The sequence below is a fragment of the Octopus bimaculoides genome, chromosome 8, assembly GCF_001194135.2.
Source record: "Octopus bimaculoides isolate UCB-OBI-ISO-001 chromosome 8, ASM119413v2, whole genome shotgun sequence".
NCBI lineage: Eukaryota > Metazoa > Mollusca > Cephalopoda > Octopoda > Octopodidae > Octopus > Octopus bimaculoides.
The window spans coordinates 472,795-484,008 of NC_068988.1; the positions used below are offsets into that span (position 1 = coordinate 472,795).

An 11,214-nucleotide genomic window follows, 5' to 3' on the forward strand; every position below is an offset into this window, starting at 1 on the left:
GTGTGTGTGTGTGTGTGTGTGTGTGTGTGTGTGTGTGTGTGTAAAAGTAGATACATAGATAGATAGATAGATGTACATATGCATCTATATATCTATGTCTATCTGTATAACTATGATGCCAGAAAGTTCGTTTCGTAATCAAGTGGTAAGTCGTTTAATCACGTTCTGCGACACTTTGGACAAATAGATTCCGTTCTATCATAAAATTGGCCGATAACTAATGTGTAGCATTTGATAGAGAACACATGCACACACACATGCACGCAAACACACATACACAAACACACACACACACACACACACATAGAAAGCACATTCATATGTGTTTACATGAGTGAATGGAGACGTGTGTCTGCGGCTTGTTTGCCAATGTGTTTAGTTGCGTCCTTTTAATTCTTAATTAAAACAATATGGCTTTAGTATGTTATATTATGTACATACACGCATGCGTATTCCTTACTTACTTTCTCTCCTCTCAATCCCCGAGATCCTTCAGGGCCACGAGGGCCAATGGCACCCTAAAAATATATAAAAAAAATAAAAAATAAAAAGGAAAACACACGAATACGTATATTTTTCGTTTCCACTGAAGTTCAATTTTCTCTGGGGTTATATGTAGCAAAGTAGATTGACCTAACATATAGCTGTTGCTTATTTTTAGGGGTTTCGCAGAGAGGAAAAATAAAATTACACAACAGTTGGGTCTGAACTTAGTAAAGAGTCAAAATACACTATTTTACGGACCACAGGTCAGCGCTTTAGTATTTGCACCAACTCACAGCCATTAAAATAATTTACATATATATAAATTATATATAAATTATCAATATGTATAACGTACTTACTCATGTATAAGCCACACGCCAGATTTTTCAATTAAAAGCAAGTATAAAATAGAGCGGCGACTTATGCACCAGAGAATACGGTGTATATTTATATATATATATATATGTACATACACATATATATGTGTATGTATGTATGTAGGTATGTGTGTGTATATATATGTATGTATGTATGTATATATCGTAGATCTATATTATCTAAATATAATGTTGATGCATATTTGCATACAATACTGTTGGATATAATTAGAACAATATTGCTATGAAAAGAAAACGTTCTATCTACCTTCTCACCATCGGCTCCTCGTGGGCCCGGTAGGCCTCTTAATCCTGGTACTCCGGGTAAACCTCGTTCGCCATCCCTACCATTAATTCCGGGGATTCCTGGAAGACCCTGAAAAAAATATATATAATACAATTGCATCAGATTTTTAGTCAGTGAAACCACTAAAACACAAGCAGTTATAATCTCCGTTACTTTATTATTTTCACTACAGTAGTTTCATGCGAGTTTATATTGCACCACTTGGTGCAGCACCGTGATCGTATGGTGTGAGGGGAAGCATTCGAGTATTGTAATGAAAACACCTCTACTCTTTAAAATAAGATAGGATTGAATCCAGAATTGGCGAAAACTAGCGATGGTTCCTCACCAGTTTTCGCCAACAATAAATCTATAGAGCTGTTAGATGATTTCTACAAGTTTATCGTTTGAAATCGATAAAATAAGGATCAGTTGAGCAATGTAAGGACCAGCTGAGCAGATGTAATTGACTTAAACTTCTTCCCCGAACTTGCTGGCCTTGTGCCAAAATTTGAAACCAATATGTTGTACTGGAATAACTCCTTATATTTATAAAGGAGGTAAAAATATAAACAGCAAAAAAACGGAAGCCGTATCATCCGTAATTTTACTGTAATGAAATAAAGAAATAAAGATGTAACCAAAACTTGTTCCAATTATATCTTTGAATTAGTTTGGTGAGAATTTCATCAATGAATTTGCCAGAAATAAGTACTTGAAATTATATGAAGAAACGTAGTAGTAATATCAAGTGGCTCGCGAGTGTCGAGAAGTCTGTTCAGTTGGATGGCTGTGTCTTCTTTCCCTACTTCTATAAATACATCTGCTTTTGATCAGAGACTCACTCCCTCGACTCCTCTAAAGATATCTGCTTTCTCTCTACCACCCTACGAATGCCTCCAACTGCCAACAGATCTTCGACCATATCTCTTCCTGCTTCGAGGATGTATGTATGCACATGTGTGTGTATATGTATGTGTATGGTGTGTGTGTATGTATATATATATATATTATGTGTGTGTGTGTGTGTGTGTGTGTGTCACTTCATTCTTCTCTAAATTCATCGCCCTCGTTGACTTCAGCGCTAACAACTTTACTTGCTTTTTGCACTCATCCTTATACTGATGTCGCTAGAGCAGAAACTAAATATTTTGCAATCCTCAACTCTTTATTACAAGTACATAAATGACGGGGAAAGATACCCAGGGACGCTTGCTGCATAAAAGATAACAGTAGAGTGGATGCTAGCATATAACTGGACCAAGAAATTTTCTTAATTAAAATTGAATATTTAATGGCAAAATATTTTCATTAATTTAAGTTTATGCGTTTTGTGTGAAAATCATTTACCAAAGGACAAAATCTGGTTAAAAAAGAAGAGAGACTACCAAGAAATTTTAATATATGAAAATTAGTTAAATGAAAATTAGTTAGCTGCTGTGACGAATATGTTTGATGTTTTTCTAGTTTTTATCCTGTAAAAGTATTACTGACATTCCAAACTCTGTTGATTACTTTCTCATTTCCTAATCCTAAATTCTACCAAACTATCTCGATGTCTGTACTTACAGTGTTCGGGCGAAACGATTAGCGGTATTTCGTCTGCCGCTACGTTCTGAGTTCATATTCCGCCGAGGTCGACTTTGCCTTTCATCCTTTCGGGGTCGATCAAATAAATACCAGTTACGCATTGAGATCGATGTAATCGACTTAATCCGTTTATCTGTCCTTGTTTGTCCCCTCTATGTTTAGCCCCTTGTGAGCAATAAAGAAATAATTGTGATTAAACCATCGCTCTAAGCCCTCGCAATATATAACATTCTCTCCTCGCAAAGTTGATTAGTCGAACTTAGTCAATTACATGACAACCGCTTTTCACGGTGCAAGCGCTTCACTCCTGAGAATTCAGAGACATCTTAGAGGACTGAAATTATCTTCTTGGGTATATCTTTTCAAATCCTCAACAACGGATACATAAAATCTCATTTCCATCGAATGGTTTATGCATCACAGTAGTTCAGTTAAAATCACGGCCTACAACAATTGGCAAAAGATTCACCCTCACTCCACCTTACATTCGAAACCCGGCACCTTTTATTCACCGTCACAATTCCTGGAAATATATCGACCGAAACCGAAAGGATGTCTTTCTTTATGCATTCAAAAGCACATAAACTTTTCCGCTTCGCAAACTGTAACCGATTCGTTTGGTTCTTTGCAAGAAAAGGTATCAACTTTAAGGGATCTTTTATCAGTCCATTTTTTTTCGACCATGATAATTCCGTAAGAGGTGGGCCCGTGGTGAAAATCTCCACATTTGTCACTCATTTTGCGCTTCTCTATACTGCTCACACTAAATAAATGTCAGAAATATTCCTTTCAAATGCACCACGCTTACCATCCTATCAAACACACACACACACACACACACACACACACACACACACACACACACACACACACACACACACACACACACACACACACACACACATACTCACACTCACACACGCATACACACAGACACACACACATATGCACACACAAAACACGCACACACATATACACACGTCATCGTCAAGGTATCCTCTCATCTGTTTATACCTGCTTAAAATTTTACCTGGATACATCAATAAAATTCTACTGTAACAGCTGTAGTAAATTTTAAACCCCGTCTGTGTTCTTTTTATACACACACACACACACACACACACACACACACACACACACACACACACACACACACACACACACACACACACACACACACAACTAAAGTGGAAATAATGTGATATACTTACATCAGTTCCATTTATACCGGGTTTACCTCGTGGACAGACAATGTTACATTTGGGTTTTTTCTATAAAACATATCATGGCGCATAATTAGCGACAAAGTATAAAAAACTGTAGACTATAGTCAAATTCTACATTTAAAGATTATTGATTTAAAAACAGTTTTATCATAAAATCCTAAAAGCGAACATGACATTTGATGTATTGAAGAATTTCACACGAATATTTTGTTACTATAATAAAATATTGAAGATATTGAACCATTTTCAAATGTATATTGACTTAAAACAATATTTTTCATGCATGAAATAACCAGAACGAAACACAACATTTATATTGCAATCATAGTTTGGTATTCCAACTCAAACTGTTTTTACATATTTAAGAAAACAACTTTATGACAAAAAGTAATTGAAATACTCATGGTTTAAAATTACATATATTTATATACCATGTATATATAAATTTACATACATAAAATTGTATATTATATATATATACATAATATATGTATATAAATATATACATATATACATACATATGTATATAGAAATTTTAGTTCGATAAGGATATAAGAAAGCATTCAGTAAATGTGGAAATATATAAATGATGAAAGACAATAAGTTTTGATTAAGTGGGGGAAGGGTGGTAAATGTTTAAAGTAAACAAAAAAATAAATAAAACAATTATTGCCATATACACAATGATTAACAGGTTCAGTTTGTACTATAGTTATGATGCATTATACACACTGTTTTAAACATAAGCAGCAAGGTTTAGTCAACATAAAATATATAATATTTGTTATTTCATAATGGGGGTCGAACGACAAAATTATGAAAATAGAATAGCATCAGATGAAAATAATGTTAAAACAAATAAGGGATAATATTCATGCACAATTGATGGCTCCTTTGCGATTGTTATGTAAATTTCTGCTGATATCTAAGCATATATTCTTTACATTTAATGTATTTATTTATAAAGAAATTTCAGAGTAGTTCAGCAAATGTCGGATTAAGCTGAAAAATATCCGGATGAGAGGAAAAATTGCTTGAGGACTGTTTATTAACAAAGATAAAACCCAAACAAAGCAATATATATATATATATATATATATATATATATATATATATATATATATATATATATATATATATATACCAACTATAATTGCTATTACAGAATTAAGACACCTTATGTATATTTTATTTGTTAGTGTCATAAACTTTGAAGAACGCTCTAGAAAATGGCTGCTTTTACAATGAGATAAATGGACGCCATATTGTCGGTTGATAATCTGGAGCTGGATAATTTTTCTCTGACCGAGATGTATTCTATTATCCTTTGTTTTATCCATATTAATTAAGTTCTAATTATGCATAAATAACGAAAATCAAAACTGGTAGATGCCCAAGAAATTATTAAGGGATCTCTATTATGTCTATCTCTGCCTAAACAAAAACTCATGAAATTTTATACAAAATTAATGTGCTGTTTTGTATTTAGTTTGGAAGATTCTTGGCGTGGACTTGTGTGTTGAAATAGATTTTGTTTTATCTCGGGAGGGGCATTATGCCAATAATAAACACACACACTGGTTCTATATCACTTCTTTGTAATTAATTGATTGGTTAATTATTGAACCAATTCACTAATTGATTGCTTGATTAATCAATCGGTTTATCAATCAATCAGTTATGTTTATCAAAAACCTTTTGTCGCCATTCGCGACCACAAAATGCACAAAATTAATACATTATCAGGAATTGAGGGCTATTATGAATTTTCTTATGACATTATTGCTGAATTGACTTTTATTTGTTTATCTATTTATTTATTTTATGTTTGCCGAGAAAATTTCTAGTATGTTATCATTCGTAAATTAAACAACTTTAGTGTTTGAAGACACACCTAAAATAAAAAAAAAGCATCATTATAAATCCATAGTATAAAATAAGCGGAGAAAAGCATTTCCGTGAAACTGCAAGTGATAATTTGGTTTAACTTAATCGCTTGAATATTTAAGCTAAAATCCATAGTGATGAATATGATTCTATACTTTTCCTTTACATTTATTTAAAAGATATTTAAAGTTCAAAGATATATCACTCCAGAGAGATTAACAAGTATGGGGAGAACTATTTTATTTGTTGTTAAATATTTCTAAACATTTTTATTCTATAATTAAATTGTTAATTAAATGATAATTAAATGATAATCAGGACACGAAAGAAATTAATTACGCTATTTCGTTTTTAATGAAATGGCAATAGATAACGAAATTTATAACAGAAAATATACGAAATTCTATTTCTAATCATGCTTGCAGTAAACTATGAGTAGAAAATTATTATTATTATTATTTTTTGATAGTTACAATTCCGTTTGAAATGAAAGTCAATTCTACATGGTCATGTATAAGCGCATCTCAAATGATCTCTAAATATAGACAAGGGCAAAATGGTAGTATTGAAGTTCGTGCAACAGCTGTGGCAGTAGTAATTTGTTACAAATTGTAATTTAATTAGGATCAGCATCAACAGACAGAAGAGGAAAAAGAAATTAGGGAAGGGATTGACAGAGAGTAGGAATGAGATAAATGATCTATAAGAGTTATTTGTTCAAAAGAATGAAAGAAAAGCCGAAATCCACAAAAAAAGGAGAGAAAAAAAATGACAGAATAAAATGCGCAAGCAAGATTGGCGCCCAAGAGTGGCATATCCTCTACCTGAGACGATGTTTTTTTCTTGAAATTAATTCCAATGGGACGCTGAAGAATAAGAGGAATATTCTGTATAGCTAATGCAACGGCAGTAAACATTAATCTCCGCTATTTGGCAATAGAAAGGAGCAATTAAGTGTGTGGTAATGTGTATTTGTCTAAATATATATATGTGTGATATTGTGATATTGTCACATATCTACAATGTTAGTAAAAAAAAAAAACGATATCAAATCATTGCTTATGTATAACGTCCGTCAAATGCTGGTGATTAATAATAACACAATTCCATCAGAAATAAACATGTTAATGAAATCACTATTAACATTAAAAACAATGTGAGGGAGAGACACATTGAGTTAAAATAGACATTAACTGATCGTTAAGCCAATAACGTTTGAGGATATATTAAAAAAAAGTTTTTAAGGAACGACCAAAGAAATATGAATATCTTTCTTGTATCAATATTTGATGTGTTAATATTTATTGATACATGTTCTGTAAAATAAATAAACTATTACGGCTACACAACTTATTACATGAATTTTTAAGACGTAACCACTTTTAAATTAGTTATAAACAATCCACGAGAATTGATGTTCTCTCATATAATCAGATTCCAAATCTAATAGGAGGATTATCATCTGAAATGAAGTACAAAGCGAATATTAACTGATCAAGTTGACAATATCACTCATGCAACAGAAGAATAACAATTGATAAATCTGATGAGGAAAGGTTCGTGGAGTCGACATTTTGTTTGAATTCGTTGTTTGTTGACGATTTTAACTTCAAATTCCAAAGAGTAAATTTTATATAACATCATGTTTTCTGTATGGAAGTAAGAAGAACCAAATAGACAGGTCATTGTGCCTTTAACAGATGTGGGGTGTAATGGTTACATTCTGTCGTATTTCGGGGGAAAATCTTGGAAACTTGGGTTCAACAGGCTTTCAGCAATAAGTACTTCTTCATCTCGAATGTTGGTGTAGCTTTGCGCTTGTTTTGTTTTCGCGGAAACAACTGAAACTTCTCTAAGATATTCTTCTAAAGAATATACTATACATTATTTATTTGTAGGATCGTGGGATCATTGGATCATTCGACGTAGAATTTGATAGAATATATATACATATATATATATACATATATATATATATATGTGTGTGTGTGCGTGTGTGTGTGTGTATTTATATGTAACATATGATATAATTATAAACATGGCAAATTTTAGCCATTTCTCTCCAGACTGGAAAAATGAGCAACCTTAATCGATTTTCGAACCTTATTATGTTCTCATAAGAGGCGTCCACATCATTCTGACAGTTTCCAGGGAAACAAGCAACCAAACTGTTTATTTATATACATATATACATATACATACATACGTACATATACATACGTATATATGTACACATATATATATGTGTATATATATGTATATATATATATATATATATATATATATATATACGCAAATTCATATATAATTCTAGAATTATTTTATCTCCGACGAAAAACATCTTTCCAATGACAGTGCCTTTTTAACCCTGAAGAAGGGACTTGTATGTCCCGAAATATTGGATACATATAAAACCAAAGATTACCAGGTAACTTACTTCTAGTTTACGTCACCTCATCTTAAAATCTATTTCCATTGTTTGGCCTTTTAAATCTTTCACCGTTATATTCCATATACAATGCCTCAAGCAAACTATAAAATCTTATTAAAAAATATATATATACATATCAGGATTTACTTTTTGTAATGAGATAAAAGACCAAGGCCGTGTATAGTATAGAATATTTATATATAGAATGTCTTACAGCTGTTTCCAGGATATTTATTATATCCCTTCATCGGAGACGGTGTGAGAGGATGATTAAGCAATAGTTAGTTTAGTTAAGATAGGAAATAGAGAGTGAATGTAGGGATATTGTATTTGTACAATATATTGTTAACAATATATTATGCATAAAGGGTGCAGAGTCGCACCGTTAACCAGCTGGCGGCGAATGTGCCTGGGGGTAAACTAGTAGTAAAATTTAGCAGCCACTTTGATGTGATGACTGGTTTTACTGTTTAGTACAGTTACTACTCTGGTCTCCATAGACTAAATGTACCTGGTTTAATAGACACAATTTTTACTTGTCTGAAATATCAATGTTTTAATTCGCATCACCATTGTTAATGACGCTTTTAGTTCGGTGTTTCAGTTCTCTGAATTGCTATGTAGTTTGCATCACAGCCATATATGGTGAGTCGTCCGTTAACGTTACACTAAAAACCTTTCATCGGATTGGATAAATCAATCAGAATGCTCTCTGGTGAATATCTGAATAATAAGAATAAAATGTTTTACAATGCATCACAATTTCTTGATGATGTAAGCTTTGAGCAGTTGATTATCGTTTTAACATATGTAAGTCAGCACATGGTGAATCACAAAGTCACGTTTTGCTAGGTTACACTAAAGATCAACCATAAAACTATTTAATAACTTTGCTTTGTAAATTCTTGAATTTCAGTCATGTTCAGTACGAATTGTACATGTAAATGATATGGTGGTTACTCAGAAATTCATGTTGAACTGAAAGAAACACACAGATACATAAAAACGCCTTTTATATCGTCATCGCCATTTTGATTAGATTTTTACTATATTCTTATAACTCTGCATTAATTTGAAGCATTGAAACGTTCCAAGCAATTAATTTTACAATTCGCTTTCACAATACGTAGGTCACATGCCTACAACCGTTAAAGCATGGACAAATATTTTGATTTTAACGACACTTTTAGAGGATTCTCGGTTATTAAAAGAAAAAGACTGCTGTGCCCCACCGCAGTTAAATAAATATTTTATTTGAGCAATGTTGTCTAAGAAAATAATGATTTCATTTAGACGCATTGAAATCACTTGGTAAATAGGAATAGAAAAATAATTATCCGATAACACGACAAAGCAAGCCTCTCTGAAACAACTAAACACTTGCCAATTCCATTTATATTAGCTCTGAATGAGTTTAGAAGCTATGTCAACACTTGCAAGATATTAAAAATAACGTAGATATTTTGAAAGTAGTAAACAGATGGTACTTTTTGATTGCTATTAAAAAAATAACATGGTTTCAATGATTGTAATAATGCACGTAGATAAATATAAGGATTGTCAAAAGTACATCACATCATAAAATCTACGAGAGAGGGGGGGGGAGAAACAGAGACAAGGGAAAAGTTGTATTAACGAAAAAGGATGTAAAGATTTCGTTCACATTTCAATTTACTTTTTTGCAGACCATTTTATGTTATTCGTCATATGTATGTATGTATGTATGTATGTATGTATGTATCTATCTATCTATCTATCTATCTATCTATCTATCTATCTATCTATCTATCTATCTATCTGTTTCTGTGTATTTAAGTTATATCGCTTGTGTGTAAAATTCAAGATGAATTTTAACAATATATCATAGCAGAAAAGTTAGTTAATCACAAAACTAATCTTAATTTTGAGTTCTTTTGCTCTAAACCACGAGGCATAGAAAACGACTCATTGTTTAGTGGCAGGCTATCTGCTAGGTTTCATTGCAGTTTAAATAATATTAAATTTTTTTTTTTGAGATACCATACATTTCAACCAGAATTCCTGAATACACACCAAATAAAGTAACCAGATATAAATTAATACACATGGCTGTCTTTATATCGGGTCCATTTGTCAGCAACAATCGTAACAGCTTATGTTAAAAGTATTAAGATTCAGCTATACAATCCGCAGTCAATAACATTAACTTTACATCAACACAAAATCTATTTTATCTCGTATCTACATCTTCAGAACATTTATCCGTTCTTTTCGAAAATTTTCTCAAATTCTATGAAGGAAGTTGTACATTACACATATCTTTCATAGACATAATAAAAACGGCCATCTTAAATTTCACAACATATACTTAAATACCTAGAACAGTAGAATGCTTAAAATAGATTTTTAGTTATCATTAGCAACAAGAAAAATAAATAGAAATACGTCTGAATACTTTTTTTGTGCCTAATTTAATATTTCGTTCCCATTCCCAATTGATTTATCGTATTACATATTTAATGGTGAGACGTAGATGGGGTTTCTCCAATTAAAGTGAGCTCAACATCCGTTTGTAATTCCTGGTTAAAGCTATAACATTTTCATTAACTTCGTTGGTGCTTTTGGAAATACGTAGGGCATCACTTCATCCTTTTCCCCTTCTCTGAAATGCTTGAGCATGCAAAGTAACGGCGCCCGTTTTCAGTAAGTTTGATATATTTCGATTACCGATGTGCAAGTGTTATGGAGCATAATGTGACTGAAGAAAAGTTCTGAATCAAATCGTTTCTTTTGTGCAGAAAATTCTGAATTACAAGAAGTCATTTGATTGGTGCTTGTTTTTGATTTCTGAAGCATTAAGAAGATTAGGGAGATATCCCCTCCGGGATAGGGCACTGGTCTATCAGATTAGGGAGATATCCCCTCCGGGATAGGGCGCTGGTCTATCAGATA

General features: G+C 32.4%; 1 protein-coding gene across 3 annotated transcripts in view; it reads right to left on the minus strand.

Annotated features, from left to right (window-relative positions):
* LOC106871778 (collagen alpha-3(IX) chain) overlaps positions 1-11,214 on the minus strand; it is a 239,898-nt gene that overhangs the window by 128,685 nt on the left and 99,999 nt on the right. For 2 of the 3 annotated variants that reach the window (XM_052969917.1, XM_052969916.1), the window contains exons 8-11: positions 6,677-6,718; positions 3,951-4,010; positions 1,132-1,239; positions 465-518 (exon numbers count right to left, since the gene is read on the minus strand). In XM_052969917.1, coding sequence (XP_052825877.1) covers positions 465-518; positions 1,132-1,239; positions 3,951-4,010; positions 6,677-6,718 — 264 coding nt within the window. The remainder of the gene's footprint in view (positions 1-464; positions 519-1,131; positions 1,240-3,950; positions 4,011-6,676; positions 6,719-11,214) is intronic. The other variant, XM_052969918.1, reaches the window with a different exon arrangement.